Source organism: Sceloporus occidentalis, unplaced genomic scaffold, assembly GCF_023333645.1.
Source record: "Sceloporus occidentalis isolate IW3139 unplaced genomic scaffold, rSceOcc1.0.p SCAF_2, whole genome shotgun sequence".
Classification (NCBI taxonomy): Eukaryota; Metazoa; Chordata; class Lepidosauria; order Squamata; family Phrynosomatidae; genus Sceloporus; species Sceloporus occidentalis.
Genome location: NW_028316982.1, coordinates 185,345,591 through 185,363,957, shown reverse-complemented (window position 1 = coordinate 185,363,957; position 18,367 = coordinate 185,345,591). Strand labels below are relative to the sequence as shown.

General features: G+C 42.2%; 1 protein-coding gene across 5 annotated transcripts in view; it reads right to left on the bottom strand.

Annotated features, from left to right (window-relative positions):
- Positions 1-18,367, bottom strand: part of LOC149319447 (connector enhancer of kinase suppressor of ras 2) — a 197,707-nt gene that overhangs the window by 144,840 nt on the left and 34,500 nt on the right. For all 5 annotated transcript variants that reach the window (XM_089511732.1, XM_089511734.1, XM_089511733.1 and 2 more), the window contains exon 4: positions 11,400-11,487. In XM_089511732.1, the coding sequence (XP_089367858.1) occupies positions 11,400-11,487 (88 nt within the window). The remainder of the gene's footprint in view (positions 1-11,399; positions 11,488-18,367) is intronic.

Here is an 18,367-nt window from a genome sequence, read left to right as displayed (position 1 = left end):
GCTCCAAGGCCTTGCTGAGGCCTGGGAAGGCTCTCCGCGGTTGGAGCTCCAGCCGCGGAGACGCTCCCTCCCAGGCCCCAGCGAGGCCTTGGAGGCAGCTCCGCGGTCGGAGCTCCGACCGCGGGGTCCTCAAGGCCTCCACGAGGCCAGGGAGGAGGAGGAGGCCGCTTCCCACCGCGGCGATCGCCGCGATGAGGGGCGGCCCCCGCCTCCTTCCCGGCCTGGGAGCCGGCCGAGGCTTCTTCCCAGGCTGGGAGGAGGAGCAGGCCGCTTCCCACCGCGGCAATCGCCGCGATGAGGAGCAGCCTCCACCTCTTTCCCGGCCTGGGAGCCGGCCTAGGCTCCCTCCCAGGCCGAGAGGAGGAGGAGGAAGCCTGGCACCGCGGAGATCGCCGCGATGTCAGGCTTCCCCCCGCCCTTCTCGGCCTGGGAGCCGGCCTAGGAGCCCTCCCAGGGCGGGAGGAGGAGGAGGAAGCCTGGCACCGCGGAGATCTCCGCGATGTCAGGCTTCCCCCCGCCCTTCTCGGCCTGGGAGACAGCCTAGGCTCCCTCTCAGGCCGAGAGGAGGAGGAGGAAGCCTGGCACCGCGGAGATCGCCGCGATGTCAGGCTTCCCCCCGCCCTTCTCGGCCTGGGAGCCGGCCTAGGAGCCCTCCCAGGGCGGGAGGAGGAGGAGGAAGCCTGGCACCGCGGAGATCTCCGCGATGTCAGGCTTCCCCCCGCCCTTCTCGGCCTGGGAGACAGCCTAGGCTCCCTCTCAGGCCGAGAGGAGGAGGAGGAAGCCTGGCACCGCGGAGATCGCCGCGATGTCAGGCTTCCCCCCGCCCTTCTCGGCCTGGGAGCCGGCCTAGGCTCCCTCTCAGGCCGAGAGGAGGAGGAGGAAGCCTGGCACCGCGGAGATCTCCGCGATGCCAGGCTTCCCCCCGCCCTTCTCGGCCTGGGAGACAGCCTAGGCTCCCTCTCAGGCCGAGAGGAGGAGGAGGAAGCCTGGCACCGCGGAGATCGCCGCGATGTCAGGCTTCCCCCCGCCCTTCTCGGCCTGGGAGACAGCCTAGGCTCCCTCTCAGGCCGAGAGGAGGAGGAGGAAGCCTGGCACCGCGGAGATCTCCGCGATGTCAGGCTTCCCCCCGCCCTTCTCGGCCTGGGAGCCGGCCTAGGCTCCCTCTCAGGCCGAGAGGAGGAGGAGGAAGCCTGGCACCGCGGAGATCGCCGCGATGCCAGGCTTCCCCCCGCCCTTCTCGGCCTGGGAGACAGCCTAGGCTCCCTCTCAGGCCGGGAGGAGGAGGAGGAAGCCTGGCACCGCGGAGATCTCCGCGATGCCAGGCTTCCCCCCGCCCTTCTCGGCCTGGGAGACAGCCTAGGCTCCCTCTCAGGCCGGGAGGAGGAGGAGGAAGCCTGGCACCGCGGAGATCTCCGCGATGCCAGGCTTCCCCTCGCCCTTCTCGGCCTGGGAGACGGCCTAGGCTCCCTCCCAGGCCGAGAGGAGGAGGAGGAAGCCTGGCACCGCGGAGATCTCTGCGATGCCAGGCTTCCCCTCGCCCTTCTCGGCCTGGGAGACAGTCTAGGCTCCCTCTCAGGCCGGGAGGAGGAGGAGGAAGCCTGGCACCGCGGAGATCGCCGCGATGCCAGGCTTCCCCCCGCCCTTCTCGGCCTGGGAGACAGCCTAGGCTCCCTCTCAGGCCGGGAGGAGGAGGAGGAAGCCTGGCACCGCGGAGATCTCCGCGATGCCAGGCTTCCCCCCGCCCTTCTCGGCCTGGGAGACAGCCTAGGCTCCCTCTCAGGCCGGGAGGAGGAGGAGGAAGCCTGGCACCGCGGAGATCTCCGCGATGCCAGGCTTCCCCTCGCCCTTCTCGGCCTGGGAGACGGCCTAGGCTCCCTCCCAGGCCGAGAGAAGGAGGAGGAAGCCTGGCACCGCGGAGATCTCCGCGATGCCAGGCTTCCCCTCGCCCTTCTCGGCCTGGGAGACAGTCTAGGCTCCCTCTCAGGCCGGGAGGAGGAGGAGGAAGCCTGGCACCGTGGAGATCTCCGCGATGCCAGGCTTCCCCTTGCCCTTCTCGGCCTGGGAGCCGGCCTAGGCTCCCTCTCAGGCCGGGAGGAGGAGGAGGAAGCCTGGCACCGTGGCGATCTCCGCGATGCCAGGCTTCCCCCCGCCCTTCTCGGCCTGGGAGACAGCCTAGGCTCCCTCTCAGGCCGAGAGGAGGAGGAGGAGGACAAGGTTTAAAAATCTAGGACTTTTTTTTTTAATTTCCTAGCCAGGAAATTAAAAAAAAAAATGTCCTACATTTTCAAACCTTGTCCTACATTTGTCCCGGTTTCGAGGTCCTCCATTATGGCAACCCTAGGTGTGGGACATCATTGAGAGCAATTAACAGAAATAAACTGTTTTTGCCATTTTGCTTCTATTGGTCTTGGCCATTAAAGTGTGTACTTGTTATGAAATGGACACTATGAACTGTGTTCTTTCCCATTGTGTTTGAAATTCTTCTAACTTTCAGCTCAGTCAGAGCTGTTCAACTGTTGTAGACTCTCCCTTCTACTTTTCAAACTTTTGTTAAAGAACTTTTATTTCCAAATTGCTCTACACTTAATTGTGGCATAATACATCTGAAGAATCAATATTAATGCTTGTAACTTGCTGGTATAAATTGGGCAGTGCTGAATAAAAAACAAAACAGTCATTCACATTACCCAGTAATGGGGGAGAAAAGTACATTACATTGACAAAATTGTAGAGCTTTAAATCTAGAGTAGAATCATCATAATTTCAGCCATTGTGGAAATGCTATGACTTCTAGTAATAACTTTTAAGTTTAATCCTCTGTGGTTTGGCGATTCTGTCTGCAAATTAGATTTTCATTACTAATGAATAACGAACTGAATTCTCAGATTACCCCTAATATGTGGGGGATATGGGAGTGGAAGAAAACATGATGGTTATCAGAAGATCTCTCTCCTCACAGCAATGGCAGCTCAAAAGAGTGGGTCAGTTTGTTTACACAATGTCTAAATGTAAATTAAACAAGTGTGTTGTGATTATACTGTAAGCCTGTGCAACGACGGCTATTACATGACAGACTCTGAAAAATGCAAGAAACTGATTGAATATTCCTCAGACCAAGTAAATTTATTCTGATTGCTCTGAGAAGCTTTAAATCCCAACATTTTTTTAATGCTGACAGCAGAGAGAAACTTCAGTCAGAGAATTGAGTTAGATGCCTTGAATCCCATTTTGGGAGAAAGGCGAGATATAAATCAAATACATACATAAATGGGTAGTGGGTTGCTTGAAGGTAGATGTGACAAAGACAGATGTACAGCTGCAAGGACACTGGATACATGTTATAAGATAAGTGAAACACTTTGAATTTGGTTATGGTGAATTCAGGACATTTGACCAAGGTTTGTTGTGGGTTTTTTTAAAGATCCCTGAGAGGCTTGTGACAGCAACTGTTTCATTTGAGGTTTTTAGAAACTGACACTGAGTAATTCCTGAAATCACCCACACTGTCCAACAACAGCCCCTTCTCTAAAATATTGCCTTTTTAATGAATATTCTATGCCTTACTTTAGATGAGTGGGATACAGAAACCATTAAAGAATTGGTGTATTAGGAATGAATCAAATTAAGACACCCTGGTATATAGCGGGAGGGAATTCCATAGACTAGCAGGATTGTCAGTCCTCTCCTCCGAAGAGAAAAATGTTTAGTAAGTGAAAACAAAAGAAGTTGTTTCCCCACATGAGCATTCAACAAAACTCTTCTTGCTATAGTCTGAGCCAGATAAAGTGTCCAGAGAGTCTTCAGAGGCTGCCGCATCTATACTACTGCAATGATCTAATCTGGATGTAAACCAAGCTAGGTCAACATGGGCAAATTTGACCGTCCTATGGACAGATGCATCTTGAGCACAGGCCAAACTGATCACAAATATACCCTGCCAGGGCCTCTGCATAAGCATGGAAAAAGAAAGCAGCCCTTGAGAGTTTTTGGAGAGGAATGCAGCCACTGCCAAAATAGGCTGAATCATTATTCCAGGTGGGATAATTTCCTGATCAGAAGCACTTCAATTATCAGATCTAATCAACCCAAGATGCTGCTTTATACTGTAATGTCCATGTCTCTCCCACAATCTAATCAGGCCCTGTTCTCCCTCACCCTTCTTTCCCCTCCTTTCTTCTCTTTTCCCTTTTAAATTTATATTTTATTTATAACAACATTTCATCAATTTCCCCCTCTTTCCCCTGTTTGATTTTTAACACCTTTTCCTGATGAAAAGGCCAGTGGCACTTTGAAAGCATGCATCATGTATTTTGTTCATTTTGGTTGACGCAATAAAGGTATAGCTGTTTTGTGGGTTTTGGACATTATTGTACTTGATATATGGCCAATGCAGCTATCTCTAGATAAGCTTTCTGTATCATATGATATATCACTAGGATAAACCATAGCATCTACAAGAAAGTGGAAAATGTATATGAAACACATAGAATTAGAACTCTTATTTAAGATTTTCTTTGAAAATACAAGTAGTTCTTAATATCTGTAATTTTTGTAATTTTTTAATATTTCAAACATTACAATTGCTTATGAATCAAATGAAGTTTATTTAAATAATGACTCTGATAGTTTCTATTCATAATCACAGGGAAGAAGCATGTGGCCACTAAGACTCTCACTGCCACTATCTGAAGAATCCAAAGCAGCTCAACCTCACATTTTTTTTAAAAGTACAGTATTTTCAAACATCACAGTTACATAGCAAAGTTTGTACATGTGATACACTGAACACTAAAATATGCTCCTCAGTTGCCATGGAAATATAAATAAATAAATGAATGATCAAATCTAATCTTAACATTATTTATCACTCTTAGTACAAAGGAATCAAAAACATATGAACCTCAAAAGTGTGATCAGAATAGTTCAGCTTTTTGTGCTTTTCCTTAAGCTGTCTTGTCCTGGGAAACATATCCCTGGAACTGGAAATTTATACATCTTCCATATTTTTAGGCCTGTAATTAATAACCCCAATATAATATAAAATAGAAGGCAGAGATACAGGTAGAACACCTTGTACAGTATTCATAATTATTCAACCATCAGAGAAAATAACCTCTTTACTCACAACTGTTACAATTTTTCTAATTTTATGATAGCCTAATATGGTTTGCTCACAACAGCAACTACTAACAATGCTTAAGGAACACATACCAAGCTAACATTTCTTTCAGACTATGCATAATGGAGGGGGTGCCCACTGGGACAATAATGACACATTTTTGGTTCCACCAAGTAATTTGTATGTGTTGCTGAGAACCCACTTGAATAAATACATAATGGCAGTATTGGAATTTTTATTATACAGGGTTAATTGAAACTGTAGGGATGGTGATTCATTCAGGGAAACTGCAGAGATGGAAGGTCATGAAATGTGCCCTTTCCAGTCTTCTGCTCTCTTCAAATTCAAAATATTTGTTTCTATTTCTAATTTTAAAAAAATGGAACACTTTCTCCATTGGACACTTTATTGCCTGCAAAATAAGAGAGAATTCAATAGCTCTAGCCAGGAAACCTTTTTAGGAGACTAAACCTGACACACAGAGTCAATAACATTTGTTTGTGTAGACATGAACAACCATTACAAGCAATCGACTATGGTAGCTAGGCAGCGTCTCATTTCGAAGAATTATTCTCTCTGAGGCTTGTGCCCCATATTTTCATGCTATAAAACCCAATTAAGCATATACTTGGGTTTCTCTTATCTGCATCAGTTTCAGACATAAAAGGGTAAATGAAGAACACCTAGGAATTTATTTTTTTCAAATACAAATGTGCTAATATAGACCTTAGGAAGACAGTCATACAGTGGACCCTTGTTATACGCTGGGGTTTGGTTCCAAGATCTCCCGTGTATCATGTATGCTCAAGTCCCATTACATATAATGACATAGCAAAATGGTGTCCCTTATAAAAAATGGAAAATCAAGGTAAATTTATACTTTTTTGGTACATTTTCAAACCGTGTATGCTTAAATCCGTGTATAAAAAATCCGTGTATAAGAAGGGCAGACTGTATTCTGTTTCAAATAGGCATCCGATTTACTTCCGTTGTGAACTATGAGGCTGTACAGACCGGCGTTATATGCCAGCCTCAGGGCAGAGTGCCCATACGATGCACATGCCAATGCTACCCTGATGCTATTGTCATGCCGTGCACCTGACTGTACAGTGGGCAGTATAATGGCGCTCCTTTGGCACTGCATCCCGATGATGTAGTGCCAAAAGGAGTGCCAGAAAGTTCTACCACAGCAGCAAAGATGCCCTTTCCATGTTGCAAGAAGGAGCCACTTTTGTGGCTCCTTTTTGCACCACAGAAATGCCAGATCGAGAGCCTCAGTATGTAGTTGCTGCGGCCCTGATTCGGTGCTGGAAGGGGCTGTCTGCTCAACCCCTACGTTATCAGAGTACTACTTATAACTTTTCTTCAAATATTTATCAACATATTACTTAATATTAAAAGCAGTGGTGTATTTAATTTGCATATGATATTTGCTAGAGAGCTCTCTCTGTTAAAAACGGGGGACCATGCATGCATAGGTAAAACAGAGAAACTTTGTACTGAATGGTAGGTGCCATTCCTCTCAGACAGTGGTTTTACTAGTGCTAGAAACCAGAAATTAATATTCATAGAGGAGGATGAAGAGGCAAAATACATTTCTGGAAGCTTTAACCCACAAATTTTTGAGAACAAAAAATACAGGTGGAATGTTACTTGCTTAATTTATGGTTTTCACTAACACTCCTCCTGCTTACTATGAGGGAAGAAGAATGTATTTTCCTTCCTAAAGGGCCAGAAGGATGCCAACTGTAGAATTTTATAGCTAAGAAGCTGGAAAGGACATGTGGCTACATGGAAAGACACTTGAAGAACACCCGAGTCTCTGTCCTCAGAAGCAGCTTTGAGAAGAGCAAATCCTTCCCTGAGATTTCTAAGTCTGGTCAAGCACATATGGGAAAACAGATATTTCAGACTGGAAATAAGTTGTATTGGGTTTTATAGGTTATAAGCATAACTTTTAATTGCATACAGAAACAGCACAGTAGTGAGAGTAGTTTGCTCTCTTTAGCTGGCACAATTCTACAGTCTGATAGCAGGATTTCAGCTAAAATTTCAGAACACTTTTCAAAGGTGCATATATACTACATTACAATAATTAAAATGGAATTAAAATATTTCCTGGAAAAGATGCAGTTGGTACAGAAGCTTTTATTGTGCTCTCACATGCTCAGCCACCACCCAAACCTGGGTACTCAGGTTCAGGAGTACATCCAAACTGCAAATCTGAATTTTTGGGCATGGGAGGTGACCTGTTTAGTCCCTAATCCTTGACCCTGATCTATGATGGGGAATAACCGTTATGTCTGGATTAAACTAGTTTCTTTACTGTCATCCAGTCCTTTACTGTTATTTAGAACAGCTTTCTTTGTTTTTTTAAAATTGCATTTCCCCCACATTTACACACACACACACACACACACACCAGGATACAAGGAGGCTGACATCACTAAAACCAAATTTAAATGCAAAGTTCAGGTGGAGTTGGATGCCATCAACATGCCAATGGCACCAAACCTCAAGGCTCAGATAACTGTGTGGATGAGTCACCAGCATCTTAAACATATTATGGCCAAAACAATGCTACTTGTCTTTCCATCTAAGCCGTCTTTGCAATATCTTTTTTCAGTTACTGTGAATGACACTGTTATTCAACCTGTGGGAATGAAGCCCATAGTCTGGGCTTTTTGTTTGATTCTTCTTTATTGTTTGCTCCATAGATCCAGGTGACTGCTAAGTCATGTAGATTTTTTTCTCTATAATCTTGCCAAAATTAGACCTTTTCTTACTGTCTCAACGGCCAAGACATTAGTCCATGTGCTGGTGGTCTCGCGCCTGGATTACTGCAATTCACTCTTGGTGGGTCTTCCTCAATCCCACCTTGGCCCTTTAATTTCTGTGCAACACTTGGCGGCCAGGATCATTTTCTCTGCCCATCATTTTGATCATATTACCCCCTTATTGTTATCCCTTCATTGGCTCCCTATTCCTTTCTGAATCCGTTACGAACTTCTTTTGTTGACTTTTAAAACTCTTAATGGACTGGCTCCCTCTTACTTGTCAGTGCTCGTCTCTTCCTATCACTCTCCCTATGCATTACAATCTTATGACACCGGTCTCCTAACTCAACCGAGGTTCTTCTCCCCTGCTCGAATTCACCCGTTCTCACATGCTGTTCCCCATGCTTGGAATCTTCTCCCACCCAACTGAGAACTATTACTTCCTTGGCCAATTTTAAGGTAGAGTTGAAGAGAACTTTCTTTAGGGAGGCATTCCATATCACTGAATTTGTCATGATGATTATATTTGATTATGTGCTTGCTGTTTTATTTTAGAGATGTTTTAATTTTGTAATATTGATATTTTAGACTGTATGCCATTTGGAAGTTTTTTATTCTTATTTCATTTTGATTTCTGCTATGTAAAACACTGTGCAAATCCTATAGCTATAAATAAATGAACAACAATTTATCCTAGTACTATCCTAGTAGTTTCAGCAATGTGTTAAATATGTATAATGGATCTCCAAAAGGCCAACACCCAAGCCCCAAATAGATATTACTCTTCAAAAAGGACCAGAGCCCTGATAAAACAGTGCATCCAAAGTCCCATCCCAGAAAAGTGGTTCAGAAAGATGTCCTGGTCAAAAACAAAATACAGGAGCACACTCTCCCTGGCCAGTTTTCTCATGAATTGTTTGACAAGATGACCTAGATGGCTGTGTAGCTTCTTGATCCTTGTCAATAGCTAAGTATCCCTTCCTTTTCCTATCTATGCATTGTGCTAGTGTTTACTGCATATTTCTTCCTTCTTCACTACTTTTTTCCTGCCTCTCCCATGCTTCTCCCATGAGCAGCTATCTTTAGATTGTAGTAATACATAAATGCATAACATATATATTTTAAAGAAGACGTACTGGAATGCATTACAAAGAATGCCATGAATTTTAACCCACTAGACATTAAATTTATATATGGAAAAGGATGAAAGATGCTTACACTAAACCTAATTACAAAATATTAGGTGAAGTATCTAACAGATAGGTGAAGATGCCTACACAACTATCCCCTGGGGCAATATTAATTTCCTCCCTGGAATATAAGAAGGTACTAATAAGCACTGTATGTCAAACAAATGCAAAAAATCTACTGGAAGACTTAACTCTGGTATAAAAGGGTTTTGAATATATATATTTATATATATAGTTATGAAAAAATCTTGACTGTATACATAATTTGTTACATAACCTATGAAAAGGTTCTTGTTGCCAGGGAGACAGACCTAGGACAAACAGTTCTATGCACAATGCTTACAGCAAAATGGAAACCAATCAGATTTTAATATATACTCCATTTCAAAGATCCAGCTAGAAAATGCAAACACAAGCTCCTTTCCTCCAGCCAAAGCAGTACAAGAACATGGGCTTGGGAAAGAGCACAATTAAAAAGGAAATCCCCAACATCCCAAAATCTTAACCAACGGTATATCACAAAAAATAGACAAGGCTTTTAGAACAAGTCACCATGTTTGTGGAATCAACATAGTCTCAGCATTCATATTCAAAGCGTGTGTGCGTGTGTGTGCGTGCGCTGAAGGCAGGAGACAGAGAAGGAATTATTTCTAGATCAGTCTTGTTGATTTTCCTTCATGTCAAGCAGACATGAATCTGGAATCTGTTTGACATGAAGGAAAATCAACAGGACTGATCTAGAAATAATTCCTTCTCTGTTTCCTGCCTTCATCACACACACATAGCCTCTCAATAACGTGTTGTTAGGAAGCCATAGTACATTTTCTCAGGTGAACACCAGAATCTAGCGCACTGTGGCGTCACAATGGCGCCACAGAAAGAACCTGCTTTTTGCTTGTTCTTTTTGCTGCGCGAGGGAGCCACGCGGTTTCTCCGCTATGACTCCTTTGTGCAGCAAAACAAGGCGTGGATAGACAACCCTTTTTGGGCAGTCTGTATCCTGCCTGTGATCCACAAATCCAGAACTATTTGTCATGCATACAGCAAGCTGATTATCCAGGAAATCTATGGAGGGGATATACTACCATCTATTTAAATGTACATCTTCAAACACAAATGCACACATGAATTCTTGCCAAATTACTGTTAGCATTTAAGTATTTTATCTTCCAGCAAAGTACAGTAATCATAATAAACAATCCTTCAGGTTAACTATGTATCAAATCTCACATGCTATAAAGAAAAAGAGGGTAGCTTCCTTAAAACCTTCAAAATGAAACTTATTGCTGCAGTACAGTAGACTCACAACACTACTAAATATAAACAACAAATACAAAGAAATATAAAAAATATAAATATAAATTTATGAACTAAATATAAACAACAAATACAAAAAAATAAGGGAGAAGACAATTATTTGGGTCTACGGGGCACTGTAAAAATTGAATTACAGATTCTTTGCACTATTATAAATTATAAAGTACAGCCATTCCTCCATATTTGCGGCTTTGATATTTGCGGATTTGATTATTCACGGATTTTATTAATATGTTCTCTCTAGGACTGTCTAGGTCCTCCAGTGCAACTCTGTGGTCAACTTTAACTAAAACTTGCACTGAAAGACCATTTGTAGCTACTCCAGTGCCATTTTATGGTCAGTGTATGTTGGACATTGACCACAGAGTTGCACTGGAGGACCTAGAGAGGTGTCCTCTCGGGTAAAAACAGTGTTTTTGTTATTTGCGGTTTTTCCATATTCACGGGGATCTTGTTCCCCTAACCCTAGCGAATATGGACGGACAACTGTATTATAAATTATTATAAAATATTATAAATTTATATATAAAGTATTATAAATTCATGTTCAGATAAATCTGAGAAAAATATATAGGAAATATGTCCTCACTGAGGAAGTGTGAGTTTTACAGGTGAAAAGGCAATCGTGCACACTGCCAAAGGACACTGAGTAAAAATGAAACTCCTTCAATGAAACACAAATTAAAGCAGCTTATTTATTTCAGTTTCAGCCCCATTTATTTTATTAGATCTAAAGCAGCTTTTATGCAGGTGTTAACTATTTCTTCTTTATGTAAGGTGAAGGGGAAAGCAATGGTGGATATTAGTTTATTTTCCATATAGAAAAATAACAAAAAATGAAGTGTTCCAAAATTAGGAATTTGCACTATGTAGACAGATTTGTCATTACATAAACAGAAATGTTTCAACTATAAAGGATACCTGTCTTTGAAATCTTTACACAGCGTACATTTTTTCAAAAATTAAGTGCAAAAGGACATGAGTATGGTCTCGTACCTGCTGTACAATCGTTGTTAATTCAAGACAGAGCTGTATGACATTATTTCTTGTTACAGAATAATCTGTCACAGCAGCAAAAGGTGATCTGAAAAAAGAAAATAATAAAATGTAATTTAAAAATAGTTACTTTACTGCAGTCTTTAAACACAAGCTACTTTAGTAATAGTCTGTTATATAAACCAATATGCTACAGAGAGGTTCAACTGCAAATAATGACAATAGAGACTTTGTCCTTCATAGGTCCGAGTAACCCTTTGGTTGCTTGTGATAAAGGTATTACACACTGTTATTTTTAGGTTTCTAAACAGAACAACAAAGCTATCTATATTTTTAGTATAATTTGGAAAACACTACCGTATATACTCAACTATAAGTTGAGAAATATATGCCCCAGAATGGACTCCAAAATCATGGGTTGACTAAACTTAGGGGACACGCAAAGAGACACGCTGAGCCAAAGAGCCACGGAAAAGCCACAGCGGTGGCTAGGGAGCTGTTTGTGATGCAAAAAGAAGCTGCGGAGCTGCCAGGTTGGGGACATGGTGGGCGGTTGCTGCGTCCCCAACCCAGGGCTTTCAGGGCAGTGCAGCACCACCTTTTAGCAGCAGTGTTCTGAACCCCTAAGATTAGTGACATCCACTGATATTAAGTTTAGAGACACCCATTGACATTAAGTTTAGATATAGTGATTTCATGACAAACTAGTGAGATTCACTGTAGCATAGAAAGGGCTGAATCAAACTTTTTCCATTTAAAAGCAGAACAGCAAATGCACTGACTGATACTGTTATACCTTCAAAACCTCCACAGTTGGAAGGCTACCTAATTCAGAAATTTGCACACTTACCTGTGCTCTGCAAGCAGCCATCCTGGACCGTAGATATTGTTTGTTCCCCATATCTCTCCAACACACAAATGCACATGTTGCTATTGGAAACGTTTTATAGATCCCCCCCCCCATTTTTTCAAAAATTCCTTGAGATTGTGTGTCCTTCTGCATATCAGACAGTGATATGCAAGTCTTTTTGTCACTGCTTTTTGGGTCTGGGCAGTATCACCTTTGCTATATAAACAGAAAGACTGTTGCAGTTTTAGGGCAGAAGGCCCTCATTAGCAACAGAGGCTTTGGATTGGTTCTGCAAAGACCAACACTGTTCATAGAGGGTGTCTAAGCAGTCCTTATAAATACTATATTCTGGATAAAACAAGTGACACATTTATATTCAATACGGATATTCTAGGATGATTAGGGATACCAGCTACATTTGCAGTGCTTTATTTTTGTAGGCAATTTACTGAACTATATTACATTATTATTATTATTATTATTATTATTAACCTTTATTTATGAAGCACTGTAAATTTACACAGCGCTGTACATACAATCTTTTAGTTAGATGGTTCCCTGCCCTCGGGCTTACAATCTAAAAAGACATGACACAGAAGGAGAAGGGAGTGGTGGAGGGAAAGGGTAAGAGGTCCAGCAGTTCCTCTCTACCTCCAAGGCCTGGACCAAGGCAGATGGACTGGAGGGAGGGCGAGGCTTCATGATGGATGGTTAATCATTTTCCAGGGAAAATACATACTCTCAAGTAGGATAATACATATACAGTACATAGCAATACAGGAAATGGTTCAATAAACAGGCACCACAAGAACATCAAATAGTAAGCGACAATTATGCAATGCCTGGGAACGTTTCTCTGAACAGGATGGTTCTCAACTCCGTTTTGAACCTGGTATTCTCAACAACAGGTTTATATACAATTTCAGACTGCAACCTTCTATAAGAAATACATGGTTGGTTTAAGATTGCAGAAACTGTATTTCAAGAAAATGTGGGAGGCATTGAAATTGTACGCAAATATCTCATTAATATAGATGCAAGCAAATGCCAAAAGTAATGCAATACAAGTAACAACTTTACACGTGACATGTTACTTTGAGGGTAAGCTGGTAAAGATATTCCTTCCGACAAGAATGAAGCAACCAGTAATGTTGTTTCTGTTTTTTTTCAAAGGGTATGTCGTTACTATTAGCTTCGGGGCACAGTACAAGGTGTTGGTTATCACCTATAAAGCCCTACATGGCCTGGGTCCAGTATACTTGAAGGAACACCTCCTCCCTTACAATCCTTCCCAAACATTCCGATCCTCCGGGAAAAACCTTTTACAATCTAGAAAGACCAGACTGGCAGTGACCTCCTGGAAGTCCTTCTCTGTCACCACTCCAAAAACTTGGAATGATCTGCCAGAAGAGATTAGCCAATTATCCTTGCTCGAGGCTTTCAAAAAGGTGACAAAAACCTTTCTTTTCTGGCAGGCCTTCCCCGATTGATAATGTCCAGAACCAACTGAATCCCCCTCCTTTTATTATTTTTCTTATTTGTGGTTTGTTTATTAATTTTGTCATATTGTTAGGTATTTTTAACCATGTTTTATTGTTTAATTTTATACTTGGGAGGGAGGGTTGGGCCGGGGTCTTGTGGGGCTTGTTGTTTTTATTGTTGTATATTATATAAACTTTGCTGTTACCTGCCTCAATCCTCAAAACAGAAGAGGCAGGATATAATATTTATTATTATTATTATTATTATTATTACTACTACTATTCTTTTTTCTTTTTTTTTTAAAGGACAAATGACAACTGAAGACAATTAACTGTTGGTGTGGTTGGAGAAGTGGCTTACATGGGCCAGGAGTGGACCTGAGTGAATGTCTTGCTCACCCCTTGTTCTGAGTCCATCGCTTTGTCAGTCAACAAGGCCACTTCTGATTGACTAGACCTCCCAGTATATACCACAGCCTAAGAGAAGAGTGTGGGCTTCAAACAAAGACAAAACTCCCATTATTTGAAACATGGGCGGGTTCCACACCACCAAAAAGTACGTGTTCGGCACGTACTAGGGTTAGGAAAGCCTCGAGCAAGGATAATTAACCCTAGTATGTGCCGCGCATGTACAAAATGGCAGTGCCCATTCTACATGGGCGCCGCCATTTTGATGTAGCAGACACTTAGCGTCCGCAAGTCTCGGCACCATTATGACAGCACAAGTGCGCCAATGGCACTTTGCGGCATCATAATGGTGCTGCAAAAAGAACCCGCTTTTTGCGGCTTCTTTTTGCTGCGTGGAAGAGCCGCACGGTTTGTCCGCTGAGACTCCTTCGCACAGCAAACACCGGCGCCAGCAGACCGCCCTTTTGGGCAGTCTGTAAAGCGCCATGGTGCCCATTGTCAGTTTGCTCATAACTAGAGTCTGCAAAGTGGTGCTCCCAGTAAGTAAAAAAAGAAAAGAAAAGAAACCCACACTTTTTCTGAGGGCAGAATGCTTATGTGGGGCATTTTAATTGGATTTTTTTTAAAAAAAAGGTTTTGTCCCAATTTTTATGTTGAACTTTTCACAAAAAACAAAATAAATGCAATGTAAGATACTTTTTAAAAATTATAATAAATAACAATAAAGAGCTGTTTTTGAAATTATGAATGACAGTAAAATTTTCAAGCACTGGATGCAAGAGAGAGCTGTAACAGATGGGCAATATAATGGTACCTTTAAGAATAGGTTTACTTTTGTCAGGATATCAAGCATTTATGACCAACATGGAGGGCTCTTTCACATCAGCTATACGCTAAACATTTTGAAACTGTAATTTTAATGTGATCTTGTCATATTTAGAACATAACTTAGGTTAGGCATAACTTAAGTCAAGTCAGATTAAGAGAAAGTTAAGAGGTGATATGATAAGCACAAATATTTGAAGTGATGGCATACTGGTGATGAAGCAAGCTTGTTTTCTGCTGCTCCAGAGCCCAAGACATAGAACAATGGATTCAAATTACAGGAAAGGAGAGTCTTCCTAAACATTAGGAAGAACTTCTTCATGGTACAGCTGTTTGACAGGAGAATATGCTGCCTCTGAGTGTGGTGGAGGAGTCGTCTTTGGAGGTTTTTATGGTCACTTGTTGTAAGTGCTTTGGTTGTGTATTCCTGAATGTCAGGGGGTTGGACTGGATGGCCCTTGTGCTCTCGTTCAACTCTACGAGTGTGTGATTCTATGATCCCAGATGTGTTCCATTTGCCCCATGTAGACATATTATAACATGCATGAGTGAATATATAGGTCCATTCAGGCATTCTGTAAATATATAGTCCAAAAACAAAGCAAGCAGATTCAAATGACCCATTATGTAAATGACTGAAGAAGACAGCCTGCTATATTTGTGGAAGCTGTTTGTGTAAGCTAGAACCCCATTTATTCTTGTGCTCTAACTCATGTGGAGACCCACCATGGATACAACAGTTTATCTTCTTCAGAAACATGTTCTTATGCAAGAAACCTGTCAAGCTGACTTGGCTTATGGTGAATATAAGACTTTCAAGTCACACTGTTATCAACAGCCCTGATCAGGTCTTACAAACACAGGGCTATGCCTTCCTTGATTGAATCTATCCACCTGCAATGTGGTCTTCCTATTTTTCTTACTGCTTTCTACCTGGCCATGCATCATTGTCTTTTCCAGCGAATCATGTCTTCTCATGATAAAGTACATTAACCCTGCTAACAGCTAAAATACATTTTCAAACCATCACCAGTTATGTTTGTTTCTCATTCAAACATATTGTTCCTGCATTTTCCTATGCCCCCCACTAATGACAATTCTGCTCCATTCAGGCTTGCCACTACCATTCAAATCATTGCTAAACACTTTAAATCTCTATAGTGGCCTATATTTCAAAATGCTTTTGTTGTTTGCCCTTTGAGCTTTTTACCATGAATTGGTATAAAGCCAGGAGAAAGATGTCTTTCACAGAACTTGAGGCACTTTTATTTTTTGGTTCTTTGCATTTCTATAAGTACAAAATGGTACTGCAGAAGACAGTCACAAAAGAGATCATGTGGAGTGAAATTCTGAACCAGACTATTTTAAGTTCTTTTATACACTAATGCACTTTTCTACACTAATAAAGAGGCCTATATTTAGCTTGCTCAAAGCTTTCCACCTGAAGGGTTATGAGGTTTTTTTCAGTATTTCTTTAGAAGTCCCCAATCTTATTCTGTTCATAGCAGAACTCAAATTCAAGAAGGGAAACCTTTAGCTTACAAGGCTGTAAAATCCCTTCAGAGGGAAATGTGAAGTATTGCTAACAAAATATTCTCATGTCACTTCTGCATTCAACATTAAAATTCTGCAAGCTGGAAAAACTAACAGAAAGAGTAAACCAGAGTCTCGAAGAAAAGGTAAGGAAGTTGTGATGCTGTTAAACTGAGCAGACCCAGTTACTGCAATGAAATCACCACACCTACACATATATGATGGAAGAATGAAATAACAAGAGCAGGCAGTTAAAATTCTCCATTCTAAGTGTTCTTCCCATACATAACATAGGTCCAAAACACACTGCAGAAAGAATCCAGTTTGAGACCACTTTAACTCCCCTGGCTCAGTGCTAGGGAATCCTGGGAATTGTAATTTATTCTGACCCCAGAGCTCTTTGACACAGAAGGCTAAATGTCTCACAAACCTACAGTTCCCAGAATTCCCTAGCACTGAGGCAGGGCAGTTAAAGCAGTCTCAAACTGGATTATTTCTGCTGTGTGTTTTTGACCATACATTAATCAATGAGAAAAAATAAAGTAATATCATTTGACATGAGGAAGGAATTGAACCTTAAAAAACCCAAGTTGCTAGAAAGTTAGCTTCTAAACTATATTTTTAGATTGGGTTCACAGGATTAAAAATGAAGAGTAATGTCATTCCCACTTACCCTTGAATTGATTTCCAATTCAAATCAACAAATCAATTTGAAATTGAATCATGATTCCCACTGCATTTGCACCTATCTGAACCGGGTCAGAGAAGGCCGGGATGAAGGAGGCCGGACAGAGAAGGCCACAGAGGAGGCAAGGAGGCTGGGGATGAGGAAGCCAGGGGCGGAGAAGGCTGAGGAGAAGCAAGGAGGCTGGGGATGAGGAAACCGGGGGAGGAGAAGGCCGTGGAGAGGTGAGAAGGTCAGGATGAGGAGGTTAGGGATGAGGAAGCCATGGGCGGAGGAGGCCCGGGCAGATTTGATTTTGCATGGTTCCCACATGGGCTGAATCTACTTATTTCAAAATAAATTGATTTAGCCCAAAAGACTCAGAAAAAAAATAATGTCTTTTTGACGTGGCTTAAATGGGTCTGGAGCATGGCTCCCCTTTTCAAATTGCTTCAGTGATTCAGATTAAGTGGGAACCATGCTCATTTAAACTGGATCGTACCAAATCACAATCTGGTTTAAACCATAGTGGGAATAAGACTGTCACTACAGAGAAGGCCTTATGTCCTGTACTCATAAACTTAGTTTCAAATTGGTGAAACATGCAACAAGGCTCCCAGCAAAGATGGCAGACACAACAGCAATCACATTCACTATTTTGCCCACCACAATAGGTAGAGCCATATACTCCAAAGCAGCCTCTTTTAGGCTTTTGTATTCAAAGATCATTGTATTACAGCTCTCATCATAAGACCATTGACTACGATATCTGAGGGTGACAGAAGTTGTAGCTGTAATCCAAGAATTTCCCAAGGCTAGGAAATGTTGTTCCCAAGTATAGTGGAAGCTGTTCAAACACATCTTGTCTGCAGAGAAAACTTCTTGGGGCAGAGAACTCTTTTCAAAAATTCACTATACCTATAATATAATCTATCTGGTTTAGATCTCAGATCTAAGCATGGCTGGCCAGATATTGTTGGACCACAATGCCCAGCATTCCTCATCACTGGCTATGCTAGCCAGGGCTACTGGAACTGCAATTCAGCAACACCTAGAAAGCTGAACTTTGTCCACTTATCCATGACCTCAACAAATATTATAACTAATTGTTTTAAAGCTGATTAACTTGACTTCCAGCTAAAATTTTGAAAAGTTTTAACAAACTGCATCTATGTATGTATGAAAGTATGTATCATAACTCAAAATC